General features: G+C 44.0%; 1 protein-coding gene across 1 annotated transcript in view; it reads left to right on the plus strand.

Moving 5' to 3' along the window:
• The window catches only part of GRIN2B (glutamate ionotropic receptor NMDA type subunit 2B), a 204,391-nt gene extending 180,816 nt beyond the window's left edge, over positions 1–23,575 (plus strand). Inside the window, exons 10-13 of the mRNA XM_040595092.1 lie at positions 15,282–15,442; positions 17,622–17,809; positions 19,589–19,827; positions 21,668–23,575. Of these exons, the coding sequence (XP_040451026.1) occupies positions 15,282–15,442; positions 17,622–17,809; positions 19,589–19,827; positions 21,668–23,575 (2,496 nt within the window). The remainder of the gene's footprint in view (positions 1–15,281; positions 15,443–17,621; positions 17,810–19,588; positions 19,828–21,667) is intronic.
• Positions 23,576–26,295: the final 2,720 nt, after the last annotated feature.

Below are 26,295 nucleotides of genomic sequence, written 5' to 3' on the forward strand. Positions count from 1 at the left end.
CTGTGGTGGATTAATTTTTAAAAGGTTTTTTTTTCCCTTTAGTTGTTTTTTCCTGGAATGAAATAGGACACAGAATAATATAAACCATGCAAAGTACTCCTGTTATTTGTTTTAATTTCAACATCAATTTGTTTCATGCTGTCTCCATATTTTCAGTGTGCTGTGTTGAGGAGGGGGTGGAGGGGAGGATGCTTTTCTGGTAGGTGGAGGTTATTGTGGAGACTCCTTCAAAGCTGTGGACTCCCTCAGACTGAAAGACACTGTTCAAAACCAGCCAGCCCTATCAAAGTTAACATTAGTTTGTCATCATTAGGTTTTCAGCTGTCTGAGCTAAATGGGATAGTTCATACCTGTGATCTATTGTTTCAGGCTGTGCCTAGGCTCATGGAGAGAGCCAGGCTTTCATTCTCACATTTTTCAAGATATTCTTCATACCTGCAGAGATATGTGCATGAAATATCAGTTGAAAGCGGTAACTCCTGGAGCTTCACAGAGCCTTTGGGTACAAGTTTCTGGGCCTATTTTCGTCAATTTCTCTGTAGGGCCACCGGTGTGTATTGGATTGCAGTAATTTTCTTCTACTTTTCTTTGCCAACATACCTGTGTTTGCTTTTGCCGTCCTAACACATATGTGCTTTGTTTCTTGGGGAAGAGAAAGGCCATAGTACGTACTCACATCATTGTGGTGTGCCTCAAACACAGCTGCTAGTGCAAGTACAGCATTTGGGTAAAATGATGATCTACCAGAGCATTTGGAATCAGATGAAAATTGGCTGGTAAAAACTGAAGGCCAGCTGCTGCCGCTGGAGAATAAAGACAGGTGGGACTAACTCCATCCAAAAGATGTGAGTAAATAAGCTTGATCTACTGGGCTCATGGATTTCCATTTTCTGAATGTGCAGAGGGCCCTGCAGAATTTGGGAGCAGCCATTCAGGCATATGTCATGCTGCTTCAAGATGCCCTTGTTTGGGATGAATTCACTCTTCTGAATCTCCTCTTTTCCCTCTTCCAAAACCCACATACTGCTTGCAACTCACTCACCCCCGCAATCCCCCACTTGGCCGGGGTGCAAGGAGCAGCCACATCCAGGGCAGATGGAGGTGTGCTGTGCTGTACCTCCCTTTTCCTGCCTACTTAAATTAGCTGGTTAAGACTTTCAAGGGAGGCAGTCACTGACCAATGCCAGGTGGCCAAGAGGATGAACTATAGCTTCCAGTCTCTTTTATCTCCAATGTGTGAGCTGGTGTCCACAGCAGAAGTGAGGCACATTAACCTCCAGGCCTTGCTACTTCAGCTGTCAAGGGCAGCTGTGTCCAGCACAAGGAGTCGGCAGAGGATGTAATCCAAGCCAGTAGGCAAAGTGCTAGTTATTTCGAGTGATATTGTTCCTACTAGCCTAGACCTAGATATGCTTGCAAATGTCTTTGTAGCATGACAGTACCTGGGGAAGGTGTCCCCACTGGCACTGTACAGCAGCCAAAATGCCAGATGCACTCACAAAATCCATTACCGTGCCTGGCTGGGGAATGCTAGTCAAGGTCAGGTTGGCTACACCCTGCGAGAGCCACCCTGAGGGTCTCCTTGGACCCTCTTCCTTGGACTTTACCTTGAAAGACCTGTTCCAAGAGATGCCTCCAGCTGCTGACCTGCTGCTTCTCTGGAAAAGTGGGCTGAAATGCTCCAGCTGTCTAAGGACTTGGATGGTGCCTTGGCTGTGCCCCAGTACTTACTTCCTAATAACATGCAAGACAGTGACTAATGTCATATCCCTGCTGTGCTGTGTGGATGCTTAAGCAGGGCTGTCTGAGCTGAGCTGAGTTGGATACTTCTGTGCCTGAGTACTAGGTTGGACTGAGGGCAGCTGGAGGCTCCCTGTACTGAGCTTAGTGACCTCTGCCACTCTCTCTCTGAGCCAGGTGATATTCACCCTGCTGAGTGCCACCCCTCTGTGCCCAGCTGGCCCCAAATTGGTGCCAGAGCTGACACAGGAACCCAGCTCACCATGCCTGTTAATTCCCCCATGTTAACCCTTGCAGCTGCTAAATCATATGTCAAGCTGTGACTCTTAAATCTGGTGCAGCTGTGGGCAGTTTGAGGGAGGAGAGATCTGCTCCTTCCTGAGGGCAGTGCTGGCCTTGTGAGTCCTGCAGGTAAAGAGCTGCTCTGACAACTCCCTTTCAGCTCCCCGTGCTTGCAGCATGGCAAGCTGCTCTCCTCCTGCACAGATGCCAAACCAGCACCTGCTGTCTCTGCTGGTCTACCTTGTGCAGTGGAGCAGCTGCATGTGGACCTGGGGGGGGCAGAGCCATTCTGGCCGGGTCAGCTCCCTGGCTGGAGCTCTGCTCGGTGGCAGCAGCGCTGGCAAGCCCAGCCGGAGCATCCTTGCACATGCCTCTGGGCTGCATCTGTCTGGGGTCCATGTAGGGGGCTGCTACGGCCCCAGCCCCTTGTGAAAACCTTGCCGGTAGAGATGGCCTGTCACAGAATACTGCATGCGGGTCCTGGGTCTGGATTTCATCTGACTGTAATCAGGAGATATAATCCAATTTCCATTAACAGGAGAGCTTCAGACACATTAGAGAAACAAGTGCCTGCGGTATTTCAGACTAACGAAGGCAATAAATACAGGAAAGATTATATAAAATGAACTAATGTGTGAAATAATCTAATAGCTATATGTAATTTCCATTCATGTACAGTAGTAATAGAATAAAACCAAACGTGGACAGCCAGTAGGGCATTTAAATAAAATAATTTAGAATGCAGTAGGTTAATAATAATAAAAAAAATAGTATCCATGCCTATAAATTAGTTGGAAATGCCAAAGAAGCTAATAAAGTATCAAAATGGTAATTTTGTAATTGACATAAAAGGGAGAGAAATGGATTTCTGCATGCTTGCAAATTAATACAGATTGCTGAAATTTCACACATATTTGACTGACTTGCTTTTTAAGATGTTAATGAAATGTTGAGACAAAAGTCCTGTTTGTATGCATCAGGGGTCAGCTATATTTTTTTTCAATAGATATGCTTTTTTTTCAAAAAAAATTAAGTTTTGGAGTTAAAACTGGCCAATATTTTTAATGTAAAGGAATGTGAGGAGAGGGCAAGAAGGCAGAGGGAAATTCTGGTATTTGCAAAGTAGCTCCTTTTAATTTACTTGAAACAAAATACTTGGTTTGATATTTCTGACATGTACTATTTTTTTTTTACTTGTCATTTTCTAAAGGCTCTACTCATAAAATTGACCTACATTAAAAAAAAAAAAGAAAAAGGAAAATAAAGAATTTTTTTTTGTAACAAAGGAAGGGGACAGAAGGAGATAACTGGAAGACAAAACAGCACATGTTATTCTGAGGTGAATGAAACATTTCAGGTTGATATGAAGCAAAAGTTTCACTGAAAAACCTGCAGAAAAGTATCTGCTGTGTTTCTGCAGTAATAGATGCTTGGCCATGAAACTGAAAAATGAATTATTATTTCCCACATTGTACTGTGCGGCACATTAAATTTAAATTATGCAAGGATCCCAGATATGCAGAACACTTAAGCATGTGCTTAACTTTGCACTCATGAGTGGCAACATTAAAGTCAATGGGCATAATCAAAGTTAAATGCTTTTCTGAACTTGCAGCTTTTGTACAACAAATATCTGTTTTGGAGAAGTCCAGGAAAAATTCAGAGTGTATCTGTCAGCTACAGATTTTCCAAGGGAAAAACAACAGGGTCAGTCTTGTCCCTTGTAAGATCTGTAAGGGGAAGATTTTCTAACTGGATGGCTTGGAGGCAGTACAGACCTTCCATGGGACTGTGCATTTACTGTCAACAGATATTTGTGGTACTTCCACATGTTTCTGCATGGTACAAAATAAGTTTTATATGGTCATGTCCAGAAGCAGAAAATATGCAGTCCTTTCAACAGCAGTGTGATGTTTAATGTCAGGAGACCTTTGTGGAGATATGAGCTAGCTAGACAGAAGTTAGACCATGCTACTTCCAACTCTGTCCTCTTGTGATAAATCACAACCTTTTCCAAAATGTGTAGCCTGGTGTACCTTCCTTGACCAAACAACAAAAAAAATAAGGAAGTCCCCAAACCCCCAAACCTTATGTCGTGGGATGGAATTAAATTTCTTTCCACTGTTCTTCTCTGGGGGGACATCCTCCTGTAAATAAATTGAACTGTGTTCAGGTTTTTTGCTTAAATATGATCTTTATATATAAACTTAGTACTACTAACTGGTGTTTAATATAACAAACATTAATTCATAGTGAAGTGTGGAAAACTCAGAGCCCTGATAATCTGAAATTTTATGCCTTATAATTTGATGATTTCTCTGGACCTCTTTGTAAATTATGTTAGTATAGTATGAACCATTTACAAATACTACATAGTGCAGTACATATCTGTGTAATTATATATTATGCTAAAGTCTTCATATTAACAAATAGCTATTAAAACAGCTACAGCATATCGTATGTTAGTAATAGATCTAACTGGTGACTTACATTTTATTGTGTACATAAATATGATCTCAGATAATTTTTTGCAGTTGTAAATGGGTACATTTATTGTATATTTAGTCATTCTGCACTCTTTGGATTGGCACAATTTTTGTGCTTTCTGAGATCCTTGGAACAAACCTCTGCGTCTGTGTGCTAAAAAGTGATTCAGTAGTTTTAAGGCTATAAATGTTTAAAGTCAGTGGGTTTTCAAGCATGCTTTTTCTCCCTCCGCTTCAGTCCTAGTTTCTTTGTCATTCACCCTCTTTTTTTAAGCTCAGTGCTGCATAGTGGTGAGGAGGCTGTGATAGCTTTAGCCTTGACTCTCAGGATTCTCTCTTTTCTGTCGATTTGGAGGGATTTAATGGCAGTTAAAAACTTGTAATGGGACTCTTCAAGATTAGTGCCAGTTAAAAGTCAGTTTAGTTGGGAACTTAAGCAGGTAAGATACAAGGGAAGGGGATACTCATGAGTCAGACCATAGTCTTAATTAATCCTTGCTGGAAAAGGAGAGATGCAGTCCCTAGGGCTTTGCTGGCAGCATGGATGGGAGTCACTGAAGGAGAGATGTCAGCGATGGGACCGTGGCATAATTCTTAGCTTGCAGCTTTTGCATTCCCCTTGCTTGCCATCCTGGCTTTTCCCAGGCCTTGGCCACCACTGACCCTTCCTTTTAATCTTCCTTTTAACTAGCTCTTGGAGCTGACCCTTTGGAGGCTCTGGGCAAGTTTGGTCGCTTCCATGCTAATTGCTTGGCCGTCTGGAAAAAGCCATCTTCACGGAGTTACGTAAGAGGAAAGGGAGAGGGGGAGCAAAGGATTGTCCTGCTTCTCACATCACTTTAAGTCAGTGGAGAGGCAAGCAATGAATATTCTTATGTATTATTTATATGGTGCCATAAATGTACTTGGCACTCTGGAATCAAATAAAAGACTATGGCCCTGCCACCAGGATTTGGCAGCCTAAGAGGTGAGAGCTGGACTCCTTCATCTGAATGATCAGGGCTGAATTACTAGTGGAGAGGAAACGGCAGGATGAGATCTACAAGATTAAAAAAGCCTGCCCCCCGCACCTCCCCCCCTTTCACTGCTTCTGCCTAGTGACTGTAACATTTGAAGTTACATATACATACATATGTCTGATAAATATTTGGCAGGTTGTATTTTCAGAGACATTTTCACTTCACCTGTTGGAAAGGAGCTCTGCTTCTCCCAGGCCTTTGGCTACTCAAGGTCAGGCTTCTCCTGAGTCTTGGTGGTCCAGAAGGCTTGCTTGGGTCTACCTGTTCCAGTGCACTAGTACTCACAAGGGAATGATATGATTTTCCTTCCTGTGCTATCATGCACTTGCAGATGGGAGGCAGCTTTCTGCAGTAAGCCAAAGGAAGACATTATCTCCCACCTCTGGGATGGTTCTGGGATGCCCCAGCTGCCCTGCCTCAAGTGCCCTGCTTTTTGCTTTGCCTCCCTGCCTACAGGGGTGCCTAAGAAGTTGCACTAATGCGATGACTAGTATTTTCTAATTACTTGGATGAATATTCTGGCCCCAGTGAAGTCTTTGGGAGGTTTGTCAGACGTGTGCAGCATCTCACCCTACTGCCCAGTGGCTGGTATCCACATACAAGGTGCTGAAGCAGGTTGGCTACTATTAGTGTTCTGAAGACAGGAGGCTCTGAGCTGCCTTTTTTAGTGAAAATGGATGAAAAATAGAATTGCTCCTCCACCAAACTATATCTTCTGAATTTCTCAGTGTTTCGTGATTTGTTAACTACCTGCTTCATGTGCAAAAAAAGTAGATTTCAAACTCCTCAGTACTCAGCTGCCACTTCTTCTCTCAAGTTCTTTTTCATCAGTTAATTTTCTCCCTCTGAACGAACATCTACACTGCTAATGATTTTAACATGAGTGTACTAACTGGCGTCTTTGTGCCTCACTAATTTCTGTTTTCTGCTTGCCTGGGATTATTCAGTAGGTGCCTTTTGCCCCATTGTGTTTAGCTTCCAATGAAGCTGACTTCCCAGGATGGAATACATGGCATGATTTGATACTGAGATAAACAGATGATCTCCATCCTCTACATGCATGCAAGCAAAAGTTGAATGCGCTGTAGCTAAGATTGCACAGCTCAATTGCAATAGATATACTGTATTCATCTGATACCACACCTACTAATCCGAGGGCTGTGCAAGGAGCTTTTGTCTCTGACTGGTGAAGCTCAGTGATTCCACTGCAGACGTTATTCTCTGATCAGGTTTGAGAGACAACCTCAGTGTGACTGACTTGAAGCTAATAGCCTGCCAAATGTGTCCCAAGCAAGTTTCAAAGCTTTAGCGTTACCTTTTGGGTGGAGAAGCTGCACTGAGTCCATAATGCTTACATATTTGGCAGGCCCAGAAGACACCTGGTTTGTTCGTGGTGGCTGTAATCTTTCCACATGTGATGGTCTCATCCTGGAGTGGCCCACAGGCCTGGTATATCCATAACGCCTGGGTCAGCAGAAAGGCAGTGTGGTCCCAGCATGCACATGTAGGTCTGGCTATGGAAGATGTGGGACCCCTGAAATGCCATCTGTCTGGGGCAACGCTGTGCTGCTCAAGGTTTTCGGTTTTCTGCTCTGTGCAGAAGTGGCACAGAGCAGTTTGCACATAGCAATCCAGCTTGCAAAGAGGCTGCACAGTCCTACTGTGTGCATTGCTCTGGCAGTAACTGCATGTGATGGCAGCTTCTTCCACCAATTGGATCTCTGCTTTAATCTGTTATTTTACAAGGGCAACTATTTTTGAAGTTGCTATATTTGAACTTCTTTCTTTTGCTTTCACCTCCCCCCCCCTCACCTCTGCATTGTCACTAGGTTGCTCTGTTCCCTTCCCTGACCCACACGTGTCCCTGTTTCACCACCAGACATACATAGATATTTTTCTTGTTTGTGGGTCTGACCCACCCTACATTTTCCTTTAAAAGTGACTTTAATCTAATTCTTTGCCAACTTTACTGCAGTCAGCTGCACTAACTGATAACTCCTTTCTCAGACTTATCTAGAGGAATTCATGGGTGAAAGCAGTATGCAAAGCAAGACCAGAGAATTTGAAACATCACTGGGTATTGAATAATAAGATTAACCACAAAGTCAAAGTCTGAGAGAGCACAAGGTATTTTTATGCTCCTCCAGAACTGACTTTATATTGGATTTGATGTTGTTCGTTACCCACCCCCACCCCCTCTTTTTTTTTTATTTTATTGTTAAATAAAGCAAGCAATGTATTGTCTGACTGGTGAAGACAAGAAACTAGGTTTTTGCCACCGCAATCTTAGGGCTGATCTCTGTGACTGGGCCCAACAATCAGGAAGAATTGATGTGGTGACTCCATTTTGAGCTGTGAAGAGTCCCAGCCACTGCTGGGGAGGTGGAGGATGATGTTATGAAAGAATACAGGAGAAGAGAGGAAATTGGAACTAGGGTAAAAGGAGGGTCTGAAAACCTGTAGTCACTTAGAAATGGTATGAGTTCCACCTTGGAAGAAAAAAATGTCTGAAATGTCAAAACTAGGTGCTGGTGCAGAGGGGAGAAGGATGCTTTAGGAATGAAGCTTGAGAAGTATTTGTACAAGAGATTCATGAGTAATAGAGGAATGACAAGCACAGTCTCTTTAGTCTTCTCTCCTCACAGATTATTGTATCAGTGCTATGATTTAGATTTGCAGCACGATTTTCTACCTGTACTGTTGGGCTGGCATGCCTCTAGCTGGGATGCTATTGTAGCAATGTAAAAATGCCCTGAACCAACACACCAATAAAGCAGGCTGCACACTGGGAATCTGTAGTGCGCTTCCTCTACCAGAACCAGTGATGAGGCACAGTGGTGTGGATGTGCCTATGTGCATAATCAAGCTGGATGAAGAAAAGAATACAGTAAAAGCCCTAAGACAGTGCTGGGAGTGACAATTGACATTCCTGAAACAAACTGGTCACCACCTGAATGCAAATCAGGACAGAGTTACAGCTTTGAAGAACTTGCAAGCTGAAGATGACAAGACTAAAGGACAGAGGGGAAAAAGATATAACATAGGCACTGAGGAAAGTAATAATGAGCATTACTCTCACTAGCAATGTTTTTATTGTCTTGCTGAAGGCTTTTTTAATGTGGTGTTCTCTCAGCATCTTGGGGTCCTGATCAGATTGTTCTTGGTATGGTAGAAAGCATGTCTACAAACCAAAGGCAAGTCAAGGAAGGACCTACTGGATACAGCCAAAGGACAGCAGCAAGAATGGTTACAGGTTTAGATAATACAGCTTGCAAAGAAAGACCGAGAAAACTGGGCCTCTTTATCCCCAATGCAATAACACGGAGAAGAAACAGCTTGGCGGTCTTCAAAAACATAAAATGCACTTTCAGAGAAGAAGAAACTATTCTGATATCCATGTCCATGGTGAAGATAACAAATTATTGTAGTTGGATTGCAACAGGAAGGCTCTAGTTCAGACACTTGGAGGAACTTTCCAATAGTAAAGCCCTGGTCTTGATTATTCAGGGAATGGGGGGATCTCTAGCACCTGACATCTTCCACAGCCGTCTGAATGAAGAGCTGTCAGGAACAGTGATGTCTAGCAGACACCCGCCAGGGAGAGAGGGGCAGAGCAGATATCTTACTGGGGCCAGATCCAGGTTTATGATTCTGTGGCATAGTTCATGGTGCAACGTGGGGACAAAAATGGCATAATTTTTGGTGGTATGAAAAGGACAAGCCTCTTCTCTTTGAAAGCTATCTATTAGCTGTGAAGGAGTTAATTTCCTGGATGAAATAGAGGATACAAAAGCAAGGCAACTAGGGCAAGCCATGTTGCTATGGACATGTGTAGTCTATCAAGGCTTAAGTGTAGGGATAGAACTACCTCAGAGTTAGATCTGAAAACCACTGATCTGCTCTACAATTTTTTACAAGTTCTGGATGAAGTTTCTGTGCAAACAGCCTGACTGGATTCTCAGGCAATGAAGGAAGGTGCAAGCTGGCTGCAGTGACATGCAATTGAATCAGAGCAAGAGGGGACAATCAAAGATGTTTGGGCAATGCAGAGAGGTTGTGCTAAAATTGTGCACCTGAGCATGGACTTCACTTTTCTAGCCTGATATCACTAAATCTTACATTGCAGCTCACTCATAGATGCCATCTTTTTTAGAGATATTTGGCCTGTGCCGCAACAGCTATCTGTGGGTTGTACGGTTGCCAAAGAGCAGGCAGAGTGCTGCTTATAGGTGCCTACGCGAAAGGTTGTGACTGATGCCCTAATGGGCAAGTTCAAGAGAGTGGTGGGCACTTTGGGCTGTCTGCTACCCACAGCAGCTGGCTTCCTGTGCTTTTGGTGGGAGAAACTGTCCTGAGGACCAAATGGTCCAGTGGCTAGATTCAGCTGTACAAAGGCAGATGTCTAGAGCCAATTTAGGTGCACTAGTATATCGAAGATACTTGGGTGGCTGGCAAATCTGACACAGGGCCTAGGAGACAACTGTTGCCAGGGTGAAATTCCCTCAGCATCTCAACTTGACACTTAACACTTGGGCAAATGAATTGAACCCAGAGTATCTAACATGGTCTTAAGCTTTTTTTGGACTTGCAGCTGACAGAGGAGCTGTACATGTGGACTTTATTTTGGTGGGTCAGGACTGTGGCGCTTCCTGTGATAGAAAATTTAAACTGAGTGTCTGGGCCTTACAAAGTGAAAGGAGCCCTCCCAGAGAAGCTGTGTAAGGGTAAGGTACTACACATGTACACACATACACACACACACACCAAGTTTTGCCAGCTCATTATGTTATCCAGCAGGGGATTATTTTTTTAAAAGCAATGTAAAAGTAGATTGACTGATAAAAGAGCCTTTTTGTTGTGAGAGCTTGCTGAGCTTGGGAAACCGCTTTCAATGCTACTGGCAAACACTTTACAGTGTAAACAGGGCCTACATCAGGCAGATAAATAAGTGCAGATGTGCTTTTCTGCAGGAACCATTTGGTGATAGACAATATATTGAAAAAAAAAAATCTCATCAAATTAATTGTGGCCAATTAGACACAACCCCTTCCCTCATCCCTGAATCCCCTCCAACAGCAACTGCCTGAATGGGAAGAGCTCCTATCACCTGTTTCATTATGCAGATTGATATTCGAACATCTGAGAACAATGCTGCTTTCTGCACGGCAGGGCTCCAAATTGCTAATGAAACAGCTCTGCCAGACAAGTCACTTAAACCCTCTCTTGCTGCTGCTGCTGACAGCTCTCATGGTGAGTTGCAGGGGGGAGTGGGAAAGGGTCTCTCCACTCTGAATGTGCTAATAGCTTCCAGCCTGTGTGTTTATCGCTCTCCAGAGCAGGAAGATTTCTGCTGTCTGACTCTGAGAGGTTACTTTCCCAAAGCCATGGTCGGATTTCAACCTAATGTTTCTTGATTTCAATTTGTGAAGTAAGGGGTTGAAGAAGTGGGCAGCCGCTGGGCTCTGAGCACAGACATCTCATGTCCCAAAGCTACCCCAGCCCTTCAGGCATGCTTCTTGGTGTTTGCTTCTACCCCCATCTCTAGCATCCACCTCCTCCCTACATTTGATGTGAAGCCAGCTCCGTAAGGGATTTCTTTCATGGGTGAGAGCATGTCACATCACTTTGGGTACAAGGGGACCTTCTCATGGCTGAAGCCCCATGGTGAGCAAGTATGACACCGCAGATGGGCTACACCTCTGCCCAGGGCTCTTTGGGTGCTGGGTTGTAGCCATGCACTGTGGGTTCCCTCCCAGGCAGTCACCCCTCAAGTTAGACAGAGCTGGGCAGCAGGAGAGGGATCCTGATGCAGGGAAATGTGAGATGGGCCTGCTGCAAGTGCCGACCCTGTACAGCCCTGTTTGTGGCTCGGCTCCCTGTGACTTTGCAGCTGGGTTTGCTCAGCAGCCGGTGCAGTTGTTAATCTTCCCTTCCCCTGTTATCACCATACATTTTGCCAAAGCCTCACAAGGCTCCTCTTGGCACATGCTTGGGGTAGAGTAGTGACTTGGGGCTCTGACAGGAGAAACATTTACATGAAATGATGGGACAGTTCTCTCATTAATCTAAATTTTGACCATTTCTGTCAATGTCTGTGGTTAATTACTTTGTCGATATTTACTGAGGCATCGAGATTATCTTTGTGCAGGCTGCCTCCATGTAATGGCCCCTGCACTGTGCCTCAGCTCCTGCCACATGTCTCTCAGACTCCTTCTAGACAAGCCTGCCAGAGTGCCTTGTTCCCCTGAGACTGACAATTCTGATCCAGGACCAGTATTCCAGCATTTGGCAAAAGCCAAACAACTGACTTTCCTTACTGAACTCTTTGTCTGTTCTGGTTTTGGCTGGGATAGAGTTAATTTTCTTCCTCATAGCTAGTACAGTGCTGTGTTTTGGATTGAATATGAAAATAATGTTGATAACACACTGATGGTTTAGTTGTTGCTTACTCTAAACCAAGGACTTTTCGGTTTCCCATGCTCTACCAGTGAGCAGGTGCACAAGAAGCCAGGAGGGAGCCTGGCAGGGACAGCTGGCCCGAACTAGCCAAGGGGATATTCCATACCATAGAATGTCATGCTTGGTATATACACTGGGGAATGTTGGCCAGGAGGGGCTGATCACTGCTCAGGGACTGGCTGGGCATTGGTCAGCAGGCAATGAGTAATTGTATTGTGCATCACTTGTCTTTCTTGGGTTTTATTCCTTTCTCTCTTTTCCATTATTGTTGTTGTTGTTGTTATTAATATTTACTTTATTTCAATTATTAAACTGTTCTTAGCTCAACCCACAGGTTTTACCTTTTCCCAATTCTCCTCCCCATCCCACAGGCCAGGGGGGAGTGAGCAAGTGACTTTGGGGTACTTAGTTGCTGGCTGGGGTTAAACATGACAGTGTCAATTAACTTTGCTTCTTATAGATCTTGTCCAGTTTCTCCACACATGTTCCTCCACCACGTTGCCAGGAGAGGACACACTCTCCCCATCTGTCCCATATATTTTCTGGGAAGGCTTGTATGTCTTCTTGTTCCTTCAGTATGAACTGTGTAGGACAGAAGTGAGCTCAGAAAGGTGCAGCTGGTTTTGGCTCTGGAGAGCTCTTTAGATATCCCTTCATCCCTGGATTGAGCTATGCTCATATACTGCCAAGTAACAAACACAGGGGGTTTTCAGATGCCATCTCCTGTAAGAAGGCTGCGTCTGTGTACCCCTGTTATTTCTAAAATGTGGAGAAGTTAGCTGCTTATCTCTGGCTCCAGCTTTGCAAACACCAAACCAGGTGGCTGGGGATGCATGTTCCTCTTAGGCATTCAATCTAAAGATCTCTGGTGTGAGTCCCTTATGGATCCTTTCAGACTGTTTCTCATCTTGTTGTCCACCAGACTGTGGTTGAAGTGTGTGCACATGTGGGTGTGTGGAGAACAATTTGCATTTACAGATCTGTTCTGACTGAGGAATGAGCAGGGGGTAAGGGATGATGAGTGAATGTGCAGTATGTGGTTTTGTAGAAGGCATCAGCCTGGCTTCCTTCTCTAGAAACATGCTCCTCCAGTTGCTGAAAACAATAATTTCCTTCAGGAGGAATGTTTTCATTTATTTGTTGATTTCTCAGGAGGTTAAAAATTCAATTAATAAAATAAAATAAAAATTAAATACGGAACCTTTCATCTCTGACTGCTAAGATGGTCCCTTGAACACAGTGGGGACAGTAGATAGTTCAGAGGTGGGTGGTTATCACAGCGCTGCTTAACTCTGTAATCCTTCTTGCTCTGGTTCATAGGCGCAGTGATGGAAGCAGACAAAATTAGAAATTGTGTCACTGCAAATGGAGAGTGGAAGTGTAAAATAGACATTGGATGGGTCTCTTTTTCTCTTAACACTCTTTGGGCCCAGAGAGGGTCTCATAGCTGCTGCTTCTCCAAAGGACATGCTGAAGCTGAGGTCACATCGATGCTGGTCAGGCCTGCTGCCGTTTGCTCTGCTAACTTTACTCTGTTGGAGGGTTCTATTGGGGATGGAGGGTGCCTCGGCCTCAAGGTTGGGTTCTGCAGTCTCTGGGAAAACAAGCTGTCCACTTTGCAGACTCCTGTGATGGGTCCCCTAAGTTGCTGCTACAGTCAGCTTGGAGAAAAAGCATAATTTTAGCATGTTGCAGTGATCTTTCTCCCATTAAAGTTTTCTTTCATTACAGGTTTTGATAGCTATGAGTTTGTCTTCCTCCCTAGGGTGTGTGACGGGGTTCTAAGAGCCACCTTACTGCCTGTTTCATCCTGTGTGAAACCTCTTCTTTTTGGTGATGTGCTAACCTGTGTTTCAAAAAACAGGCCCGCTGTTTTCTATTGGCTTAAAGCAGTAGAATGTGTTCTCTCTCACACACTCATGTGTGCACATACAAGGCAGCCCAACTCACCATCCAAACTGGAGAGATGTTTTCTTGCACAGCTAGATGTGTTGACTAGTATATAGAAACGGGTGATGTGAACGGTGTATTCACCCATCCACAGACAGAACTCCTGGTTGGCCTTATTGCTGAGATGATGTGAATGAGATACACTGCTTTAGTGGCTTTGGCCTCCTCAGCTGAGTTGACCAGGTTCCAAACTGGCTTTGAGCAGAACTCAAGAACAAGGCTCGTCTGCATATTTTTTAAGCTATAGCTATAGACCGCAGCCACATTTCTACTATAGAAGGTCGCAGTATATGACTGCATATGTTCATGTACAGGTGAACTGTTGCTGTTAAATGGGTTTGGTTTGATGGTTAGCATGTTCTTAGCATGCTTCTCGGGATCATCCAAATAAACAGTCACAGGTGGGAGTCAAGAATTAACACCAGACAAGCTACTGCTTGATAAATCAAGAGAGGAGGAAGCTTCTCTCCATTTAACCTACTTTTGCATCTTTTTCTTTACTGCTTATTCAGTTCCTGGCTTACAATTCCGTGCTCCTTCCTGTCTGCTGGTTCTAGGGGTTTTAAGCAGTCTCGATAATTTACAGTCTAAATTTTACTGCTCATAAAACACCAGAGAGCATTGATTATGACTTGAGTTAAGCAAGTGGCATATAAAATCTCACAGCCTTTCAGCCGTAGGGGAATGTTATGATGAATGTATTTCTTGGGAGCAGCAAAAGGTTTGGAGTATTCTGCCAGCTCTGTTCAGGGCATCAAATGTTACTAGTGACTTGAGCCACTAACAGCATTTCATTTGGGACATTTGCCCAAAAGTTTGAAAGCTGATCATTCCTTTGGTGAAGTCGGTGTGAGGTGTTCTGAGAGGCATCTCTCACCATTAATTACTTTTCCACTTCAGACAGAATCAGGAAGTGCAAAGACATCCACAGAGCTGAAAAAGATACTTCTTAGAAAATAAATGACACTTTGTAGATAAAATGCACATAGATTTTATTGAAAATCTTCTCTTGATTGTGTTCCAAAGCTGCCGTTACATTTTCCCTTCCCTTTTTCCTTTTTCTTTTTATCTATCCTCCTGTTAATCTTTGATCACTGGCTATTTTTTGCACTTAATCCAGAGGGGACAAAAAGACCACATTGCTCAGATTCACTTCTTGGTTCTTAGGTATTAACAGGAGATGTTTGTGTTTGAAAACAGTGAAATATATTATCTTCTCAGTATTATTTTCTACATGATAGTAAAATAAAATCAGAACTATCTTCTGAGGAGAACGTGTTCTCCCATTCAGATGATTGCTTCTTGCTGAAAGATTGTGAGAAATGTTCTTTTTCTGTCTCTCCAGTTCCAGAAACCCAATGACTTCTCGCCTCCTTTCCGCTTCGGGACAGTTCCCAATGGCAGCACAGAAAGGAACATTCGCAACAACTACCCTGAAATGCACAGCTACATGGTGAAATTCAATCAGAGGGGGGTGGATGATGCACTGTTCTCACTGAAGACTGGGTAAGGCTTTCTTTCATGCTTGCTCACCACAGAAACTTTCTTTGCATGTTTGTCTGAAAAATTTTTTGTAGGGTTTGGAAAATGAGCCTCCATTATCATTCCATGATTAAGACCACACACAGCACAGGACAATAATTCTGTGGTTCTCTTAGCTAGGTTTTTCTATTGACATCTGTATAAGAGTTTCTGGTTTTGCTGTGTTTATAAGACTATTTAAGAGAAAGAGGATCTTCCATATCCTTGTGTATGCTAGCCTTGTGTATATTAGTATGTATTAGTGTATATTAGTCCTTGCTTCATCAAGGTGTTTCATGCTGATGGGTCCTTATGCATACACAGGAAAAGCTCACAGACCTCTGTAGACAAAGTTTTTTTTTCAGAGCATTTATACTGTCACCTCGAAATTCCTTTGTTTTCCCTTTGTTGCTGTTGTTTCTGGTTATAAAAGATTATGTTAATCAGGAAGCTGAAACAATCCTTGCCAGACCAATCCCACCCCAGTGTATCACCAGCTAATATACCTTTATGGAAGGTGTGCTTGAAGCAAATAGTTTGGAAGTAGCCCTTCTCTCTGGAATGTTTTAGTGTCAAGGACTGAACAAAATGTTTGAATAATAAAGAAGTATATAAAATGGGAGCATTTATTTGGGTAATTTGGGAAATGTGGGAAAAATCATTAGCAAAATGTATGTTTGAACAGCTCATCCTATTTTAATATCAGTGAATCTGCAGAGGAGCTAACTTAAAACACCATATTGCAAGCTTTTGTCCTTTATCTTCCCAGGTAAAGACCTTGCCCCAGAGCTGACCATTTTGATTGTCATAGCCCAGGCCCAGTGAAAAAAAACCACGCTTGCTTACACTCGTATTGCATCCTTACGAGAAAGTTCATTCCAAAGCACGAATGAAGATGTTCAGCCAATTTAATTACTAGATTGACTGAATATTCCTAAACCTGATTGCCAGGTTCAAAGGCACACAGCCCATTATAAATGATTGTACCATTGTTGGATGGTATCCTGGGAAGGTACGTTTGCCAGGATAGTCATAATCCAGGAAATAAATATGCTCTGTCCTGGAAATATATGGATGAAATAGAGCACATCACTTGTGGTAGATGTCATCCTGGCTTCAAATCCACCCTTGGACAGACTTCCCCACAGATACACACTTGAACTGAGATAATCACCGTACTGGAAATACATGTGCAGGAGGTGGATTGAAAAGATAGCGTGGGTGTGAGAATGTGCAAGGTGGAAGGTCTTCAGTCTTTTATCAGAAAGTGCTTCATTTCAGATCTAGTGGGAAGATTTACTCATCCGCTGTCTTTGGTTATGTGGAAGATGCAGCCCCCTGAGACTGTCCCCCACATCCAAATCAATTTGTTGCCTTGAGAGGAAGGCTTTCATTAGTCTGTTGTGCTGTCTACCCATCCCAGCCAGTAATGGAGATTTCTCTGTGTTGAAAAAGATTTTTTCTTCTGGTTTTCCTCTAAGCACTCTTTACCAAAGAGCTACTCAGCATGGTAAACCATGAAACTGCTGTCATGTCCCCTTGAACATTGGGAAAGATCCAGTAGTGCTTTTCACAGTAACTGAGGTGTTAAACACGACGCCCTGACTATATTAATTTGAAAACAATTGCATTTTGCTCAGCTAAGTCATGCCAGCAGTTTGAATTTGAGATATTTTCCTTACTTCAGCCCCTACTTTGCTATCTAATATTGATACGTTGGCAGTGTTGGCTTAACAGTCAGACTCCATAATGATCTTAAAGGTCTTTTCCAACCTAAACAATTCTATGATTATATAAAGCATCTTTAGATTCCTTTGAGAAGAAAGTCAGTACAGAAATACAGGCTATTCTTAGGACTATAGATCCCCTTGACTTCCTCTTCATTCATCTTTATCTTGCAGTATGTTTGTATTCCAAATTTTCTTTCAGATCAGAAATTATGATTATCAAAGAGTCAGAAAGAAATAGTCCTCATTTATAATCTAACTTTACCTATAAACAGGTTCTAGGCTCAGATTTTAGTTAACTGATAAAGGTGAAGGTGCAACCTATTGTCTGTCTGAAGGAAGTTTGTTTCTGCCTTAATTACCCAAGAACACCATTGAACTTATACAGATTCTGTCTTTTCTGTACTATACCCCTCTTGTTTCTTGCACCTGTGCAGGAAGTTGGATGCTTTCATTTATGATGCAGCAGTGCTAAACTACATGGCTGGCAGAGATGAAGGCTGCAAGCTGGTGACGATTGGGAGTGGGAAAGTGTTTGCTTCCACTGGCTATGGCATTGCCATCCAAAAGGACTCAGGCTGGAAGCGCCAGGTGGATCTTGCCATTCTACAGCTTTTTGGAGATGGTAAGTGACAAGAAAAAGAGGAGTTGGGGTTTTCCTAAGAAATTCCAGGTTTTGCATATATGAAATAGAAGTTCCTGGCTTTGGCATGTCAGATTTCAGTTGAGAACAGGAAATTATTAAGAAGGGTTCATTAGAGACATTACACCAAAAATGTAAGGGTGTCACTTGTTTTATGTTGTTGATGCAGGGTAGAAGTATCATCAAAGGCAATGTCAAAAACACTAAAGGTTTCGTAGGACCAGCTCACGTGTGTTTGAAAAATATCTTGTGCGAAGAATGTCTTGTAAAAACAAGATTTCTGTTGTGAACTTGCGCTACCTTTGAGGTTTTGCTATGACCAAACCCACTAATTACACTGGACTTTCTGTGGTCATCACATGTGTTAGAGTTCTAGCCAGGATCAAGTAATGCAGAGTTTACAGAATTAAAGAATAAATATTTATGTATGAAAAAGTTAACACAGATTTCCCAAAATATAAAAAAAAAAAAACCCAAGGAAACACTTGAGACTCAGAAACATATTTGGAAGTGAGTTTTTAATCAGAACATTATAGTTACCTAGTTCAATATTAGCCTTCACAGAGAAATTGCTATTATTAAAAAAGTTATTCATGGGATAAGGGATTCCTTTTTAGAAAATATTTTCCTGGCTTTCCCTTTCCATTCCATATTACATCTTGCTGTGCCCTTTTTCTGAATACATAAAATTCACAGGCTATTTTATTTATAAGTATTTCTTTTTATCTGAAATCTGAAAATAACATATGGTATAAGAAATATGAAAAGAACATAGCTCTGACATACTTCAGCAGAAAATTGGCCACCTGATGGATGGGGCGTTCTGTCATCTAAACAGCCTAATATGTATTATTTCAGAAAGAAACGTAAGTTCTCCATAAAGTTTTAAAGACTGTGCTATAGTGCCACATAAATATACAGATTTTTTCCTCCTTGTCATTGGATTGGAAGTTGAAAAAGTGAAAAACTAGATTTCCTAACAACATGAAAAGAATTGCCAACCTGCAAAATTAGTTTGTTTCTGAATACCTCAGTGTATGTCTCTGTGTGTGTGTGAGTGTTTATCTCTCTCCCTCCTCATGAAAATAATATAATGGGAGTAAGTGGGGTATGAAATTAGACTACAGAACATTTGTTCCGCACTGATACAGATTAGTAATATTTTTGATTGGTCAAAGGGCTTGGAAGTGTTGAATTTGAACAAAATTGAAGGGAAGAAAACCATGTAAAAATGCACAAATATTTTGGGAGTATTGCACCTAGTTTTAATGAGCTATGGATATGATGGAAACAAATTCAAAATCATTTAAAAAAATGAACATTTTGAATTTTGAATTGGAAACATACAATGTTTTTATTTAGAGGTGATTCATTTTTGTCTACCAGTATCAGTCACTGATTTTTCCCTTCATTGACCTAATATGAAAGTGGAAATTTCTGAGGCCAAGTTTTCAGTCATCTGGTGGATAACTTTTTCAGGATCTCAATGTAGACATTTGGCAAATGTGATAGCTGTGTCCTGTGGTACGAGTTTTGTGGCTGTGGAAAAATACTGTTGCCTTCCCTGTGACAAATTGCACTTGCCCCTATCAGAAGGGCAGTCAGGGTATTTCATGGATGTAATAGAAGTGGAAAAAAAGCATGGCCACTGGAAATGACCTTAGATCAGCTTCTTGCTTTCGGTCTGCCCCAGCTTGAGTTCTTTAACCATTGCAGAGCTGTCTATCTAACCTGTTTCTTTCCTTCTTTCTGTCTTTCTAGGGGAGATGGAGGAGCTGGAAGCACTGTGGCTCACTGGGATTTGTCACAATGAGAAGAACGAGGTTATGAGCAGCCAGCTGGATATAGATAACATGGCAGGTGTCTTCTACATGCTGGGAGCAGCCATGGCTCTCAGTCTCATCACCTTCATCTGTGAGCATCTCTTCTACTGGCAATTCCGCCACTGCTTCATGGGCGTCTGCTCTGGCAAGCCCGGTGTAGTCTTCTCCATCAGCAGGGTGAGTGTCATTGGCTAGTGGGGATGAACAGAGGCTTTATTCAGACAGTCCCCTGGAGAAGGGGAAATCCACCAGGACTGTCTAACACACAGCATAGAGTAGTGGTCTGCACGAGAAAGGCTGGTGTCTTTTCACCATTAATGTTGCAAGAACATCTGATGGTTTTCTGTGACACCTTTGGTTTCTGCTGGATTATGGTCATGTAAATGAAAATTTACCATGGAAATGAAAATGCAGTATAAAGAGAAGTAAAGTGTAACTGTCTGCTCCTCCAAAGTGAGTTGCAAGAAGGCCAGATCTGGGGAGAGTAAGTCAAGTAACGGTGGATAACATGGTTAGAAATTCAGGAGTTTTTCATTGTCCTCTGTATTCCAGCTTTTCACTTGACCTTATGTTAACTAAAAGTGTGCTGTTAGGGACAGTCATAAGTCCCTAACCAAAAGCCATACCCTAAACCATGCAGAAATCCTTCCAGAGAGGATGACCGCATAAACTTAGCAATTGCTTTATGCACATCTGCCTTAGGGTATAATATTTACATTTAAAGCAGGTTCTAGTAATTTCTGAGTCATCTTTCTGATATTATTGTAGCAAGCAGTATTCCATTTGGAGGTTTTTTATCTTCTTTTAAGCCACTGGTCCCTTCCCCTGATCCATTCTGAAGTGAGGTCAAATCTCAGCATTTTTTACTTCAGTGTCCAACGTAACAGAATTAACTTTGATTATGGAAGGAGTATATAATTGTCACATATCATATCGTTGAAGAGAAATGACAAAGCCTTTTGAAGGCAGGGGCACAGCCTCTCTTCTATATTGTTAATTTCTAACCTGGTTTATTCTGGAGATGCGGTGCGGAATTGTGGTTGGTGATCCTCAGCTAGGGTTATGTTAGACCTGGACCAGGTTGGTGAAAAGTATGAAAAGTGTTAATCATCTCCTAGCTGCTGAGAAACCATGGTAACATGATGTGATGGTGTTCATTTTACAGTTGACATTATTAAGCAGGCGCCATTCGGCAGGCCAGGGAATGAACGAGCCCCTTTCCTTCTGCTCCTAGGGGTAGCCCTCACAAACAGTCTGTGTCATGGATGAAATGAGCTAGTGGAGAATGTGAAGGAACCAAGCACTTCTGCTGGCTGATTTGAGGTTGAATAGAGGACTTTACGCTTTCATCTGGGATGTCAATTTGGAGGCTGTTATCACTGTTAAATTTAACAGCATGCAATTAAAAATTCTATTGTACCTTCACTCAACCAGATGCAAAAGACCTAAATACCTATTCGGCAGTCCGGCTCTTTCTCTGTTTCCTTTTCTAATCTGTACTGGTGATTAATGTAACTCGGTTTATGACAAATGAAGCTGTTCCCTTTTTAAGATAGCTCCTGTCTTGTTGATTCACTGATGTCCAGATGAATTTCAAGGGCCAAAACAGACTTTCTTCCTCTCATCCACACAGAATCATCTGTCTTGATGCTTTTCTTCCCAAGGATATTATTGTCCCCATTAGCAATTCTGTTACACCTACTAGATCTGAGTAACTCTTAGAGATGCAAACAGGTATTCCTGCATCCTACAGATATAACATGAGGCAAAGCAGAGGAAGAGGAATGAGGGGGAAGGAAATGTGTGACAGGTGAGAAAGAGGGGCAAAACAGCAAGGGTTTGTAGGGCAGGTCTGATTTAATTGGATTTGATTGTACTTCATGATGGACGGCTGACAGGCCTTCTGTCCTAGAGGAACATGCTACTGCTGCACAGGGTGCTTCCTGGCTTCCAGGCCAGGTCCTCTTTCATGTATTCTTTGCAGGACCACTCACCTTCCTGCTTTTTCTAATTTCAGGGTATCTACAGCTGCATCCATGGCGTGGCCATCGAGGAACGCCAGTCAGCTATGAACTCCCCCACGGCAACTATGAACAACACCCATTCCAACATCCTCCGCCTGCTTCGGACAGCCAAGAACATGGCCAACCTGTCAGGGGTCAATGGCTCACCACAGAGTGCCCTGGACTTTATCCGCCGTGAGTCATCTGTCTATGATATCTCTGAGCACCGCCGTAGCTTCACTCACTCAGACTGCAAGTCCTACAACAACCCCCCCTGTGAGGAGAACCTCTTTAGTGATTATATTAGTGAGGTGGAAAGGACCTTTGGCAACCTCCAGCTGAAGGACAGCAATGTGTATCAGGACCACTACCACCACCACCACCGCCCTCACAGCATTGGCAGCACCAGCTCCATCGACGGGCTTTATGACTGTGACAATCCACCCTTCAATGCCCAGTCACGGTCCATTGGGAAGAAACCCTTGGACCTGGGGTTACCCCCTGCCAAGCACAGCCAGTTGGGTGACCTTTATGGCAAGTTCTCCTTCAAGAGTGACCGCTATGGGGGCAGTGGGGCCCACGACGACCTGATCCGCTCAGATGTCTCTGACATTTCCACTCACACGGTCACCTATGGCAACATTGAAGGCAATGCAGCCAAGCGGCGGAAGCAGCAGTACAAGGACAGCCTGAAGAAGCGCCCGGCTTCCGCCAAGTCCCGGAGGGAGTTTGATGAGATAGAGCTGGCCTACCGCCGGCGTCCGCCCCGTTCACCCGACCACAAGCGCTACTTCAGGGACAAGGAAGGGCTACGGGACTTCTACCTAGACCAGTTTCGGGCAAAAGAGAACTCACCGCACTGGGAACATGTGGATCTGACGGATATCTACAAAGAACGGGGAGATGATTTTAAGCGTGACACAGGAGGAGGTGGAGGTGGATCCTGCACCAACAGGGCCCACCACAAGCACAGCTCAGGCGAGTTTGGTGGAGGCAACGAGCACAAGCATGGCGTTGTGAGTGGGGTCCCAGCACCGTGGGAGAAGAACCTGACCAATCTAGACTGGGAGGACCGGCCTGGGGCTAATTTCTGCCGTGGTTGCCCTTCTAAGCTGCACAACTACACGCCATCAGTGGTGGGGCAGAACTCCACCCGCCAGGCCTGCATCCGCTGTGAGGCCTGCAAGAAAGCAGGCAACTTGTATGACATCAGTGAGGACAACTCTCTCCAAGAGCTGGATCAGCCACCTGCCCCCGTGCCCATGGCCACCAGCGCCACTTCCTCCTCCAAATATCCTCAGAGCCCTTCCAATTCTGCCTCCAAGGTACAGAAGAAGAACCGCAACAAGCTCCGCCGGCAGCACTCCTATGACACTTTTGTGGACCTGCAGAAGGATGACTCAGCCCTGGCCCCCCGCAGCGTCAGCCTCAAGGACAAGGGCCGCTTTTTGGAGGGTAGCCCCTACGCCCACATGTTTGAGATGCCAGCCAGTGAGACCACCTTTGCCAACAACAAGTCCTCAGTGCCCGCCACCAGCTACCACCACCACAACAACCCCGGCAGCAGCGGGGGCTACATGCTCAGCAAGTCGCTCTACCCCGACCGGGTCACCCAAAACCCTTTCATCCCCACTTTTGGGGATGACCAATGCTTGCTCCACGGCAGCAAATCTTATTTCTTCAGGCAGCCTGTGGTGGCAGGAGGGCCCAAAGCCAGGCCAGACTTCCGAGCCATTGTCACCACCAACAAGCCGGTGGTCTCAGCCCTTCATGGGGCTGTGCCAGCCCGTTTCCAGAAGGACATCTGTATAGGGAACCAGTCCAACCCCTGTGTGCCTAACAACAAAAACCCCAGGGCTTTCAATGGCTCCAGCAACGGGCATGTTTATGAGAAACTCTCCAGTATTGAGTCTGACGTTTGAGTGAGAGGGGAAGAACGCGGGGAGGGACTGGGGGTGTATGTGGAGTGTGGGAGGGTGGGGTGGGATCAATCCCGTTGGCTACTCTCCTGGGTCATCCTTAGTTAGTGGGATACTGGAGTTCTGAGTAGTGCAGCACTGGTGACAAGTGCCACCTCTTTGGTTTCCCCTCTTCCTCCTCCTCTTTCCCACCCCTCCCCTTTTATCTTTTTTTCCATGTTCTCGCTCCTTCCATTCTCCTCCATTCCTGGCCATTGCACTTTACAGTGACGTTGGAGTTGGATATCCTTGCTCGTGATTTCAGGAAGTGGAGAAAAAGGCAGGGAAGGGGTGGATTGAGGGAGAGTGGCAGTGACTCTACTGTTTCACTTTTGCTGGCTCCTGGCAGAGAAAGGCATGTGCACACACACATGGCAGGAGAAGACAGCAGAAGCAGTGTAATGGACATGCAGGAAAATATGCTTGCTCAGGCAACTCTTCCTAAAACTGCCTAGCAAAGAGTAGTGTTTGAAGATGTGGAGAAAGGGAAGGGGGAATAACACAACTAACTTGACGATGCACTTATATGTTAGTTATACTGAGGTTCTTGTTACATTATTTTGTGAAGACTATGGGGGTTTAGGGCTGAAATATATATATATATATATATTTGCGTATATGCTGAGAGATTTTATGCTAAAATTTTGGATTGTCTGCTGGGGGTTGTGGGGGGAGGGAGAGAAGGCTTGTCTGCAGGTCTGGCTAATGGTTTCACTATGGCTATTACAGCCATTGTATCTGTGGCAGACCAGTGGAAGAGATGGAAAGGAAGCAGGGTCTGAGTTTGGGAAAGCAGCCCTGGAGTCAGGGAGGCTTGCTGGGATCTCTGACAGAGGATGCTGGTTTGCACTGAAATGAGAGGAGTTTGGGGGAAGGGGCACAGGGTTGGTTCATTAGCTGTGAATTGCTTACTAATTGTGACATACTTCAAGGGTGGGAGCAGTGTGTAGTATGGGTTAGCCTATACGCGAGTATATACAATAACTTTATACTTGAAATATCTGTGGAGAAAGCAAAATGAACCCACAATCCTATAAAGTGTCTGGAAACAGACACAGTGGAACAGAACTAAAGAATAAGAAAAAGTGGGGAGTTTTGTCACTGTCACTTCAGGGGACAACAAGCCTGTTTTGGCATCTCCTTTCAGCAAGGAGGGCAGGGGAAAAAGGGTGTTTGTCCTTCTGTCCTCCCTACCCTTGGCCAGCAGGTTGGAACAAACAGAATAGGGTGTCCTCTGCCAATGGTGGCATGGTGCTGGAGAGGAAAAAAAATGCCTTGAAAGGGTGTGTGTGGTGGTGGTGGTTCTGGTGGACTGTTTCAATGCCTCCTTGCACGTGTGGAAATGGGAGGAGTGTGTACGCACCCATGGGAAACACATATGTATATTTACTATTGAATGTACAGGGGAAGTACACAGCTTGTCTTCCTGGGAAAGGGTGTGCTTGAATAAATGCCAGAGAGCACAGAAACATGTGCTGAGGGCTGAAGACAAGAATGTGCAAGGCTGAGATGTGTGTGTACATGTACGTGTGCCTCTGTGTGCAAGAGAGAGAGATACTAGCACAGGTGCAAAGCTGGAATAGCCTAGGGTTTCCCATCCCTGCAGTTGTAGTGACAGCTTTCCTGGTGCACCTAGTATCGATAAAAGTGGGGGGTTTTTTCCATTGTTTCATTTTAGATGCACTTCACTTTAAAGTGAAGGGAGCAATGGTAGAAGTGAGAAGCTTTCCCCTTTCATATGTCTTCTTTCCCCTGAGGTGGGTGTGTGGGCCAGCCTTTACTGTCCTGAGAGATATGGCAAAGTCTCTCCTGCTTATCCTGGGTCTGTGACAGTGTCTTGATGACTGTGGCTCACCAGGGGAAGGGTTGAGAGAGCCCTGTGCTGAGGGCATGGGGACACTGCTGGGGACTGACTCTGGAAGGAGATGGCAGCCCCATCTTTATGAGCCACATTTCTTGGAGCTGAAAGCCACCTCTCACATTCCTCACCACACCCTGGTTGATTTTATCTTTCTCTTTTTAAGCCAACAGAAGGCCTTTTATTTATTTACCTATTTATTTTATTTATTTTTTAAAGCTGGGGTGGGGGGAGGGTGGGAGTTGCCTGTAAAAACAAAGAATGTGAGGAGAGGGTGAGCAGGGTTGGTGAGGGGAATTATTTTCTTACATTTCACTGAGGAAATTAAGGAGGGAAGATGGGGAGAGTCTTTGTAATGCCACCCCTTAGTCTTCAGGGTAAGGGAGCTTCTTACTCTTTCCTTCTTATCTCATTACAAGGACAAAAAGGAAAAGAAAAAAAAAAAAAAAAAGAAACCAAACAAATTAACAGAGCGATCTGCAATCCAGAACACATAGCAGCTTGTCAGATGCCTCTGACAGCGGCCACTGAGAAGACGTTCCTTTCATTTGTAAATATTTCTTTTTTATTGCGTTTTTGTATAAATTGGTGTTTCTCTTCTCGTGATATTCAGGTCGTGGGGTGGGAGGGATGGGAAGTTTGTTTCCGTTCTGTTTGTTTTTTACAACTTTTCAGGCTGTGTTTTTGGAAGCGGTTTACGCGGGTCGAGGCCGTATGAATGAGGAAGAGAGAGAGAGAGAGAGAGAGAGAGAGAGAGAGAACGAGAAACCCATGTGTGTTGTGTTCCCCTGAGGCCCCCCGTATTGCCCTGTCACCTTTATCTTCA

This window comes from Falco naumanni, chromosome 5 (assembly GCF_017639655.2).
Source record: "Falco naumanni isolate bFalNau1 chromosome 5, bFalNau1.pat, whole genome shotgun sequence".
NCBI lineage: Eukaryota > Metazoa > Chordata > Aves > Falconiformes > Falconidae > Falco > Falco naumanni.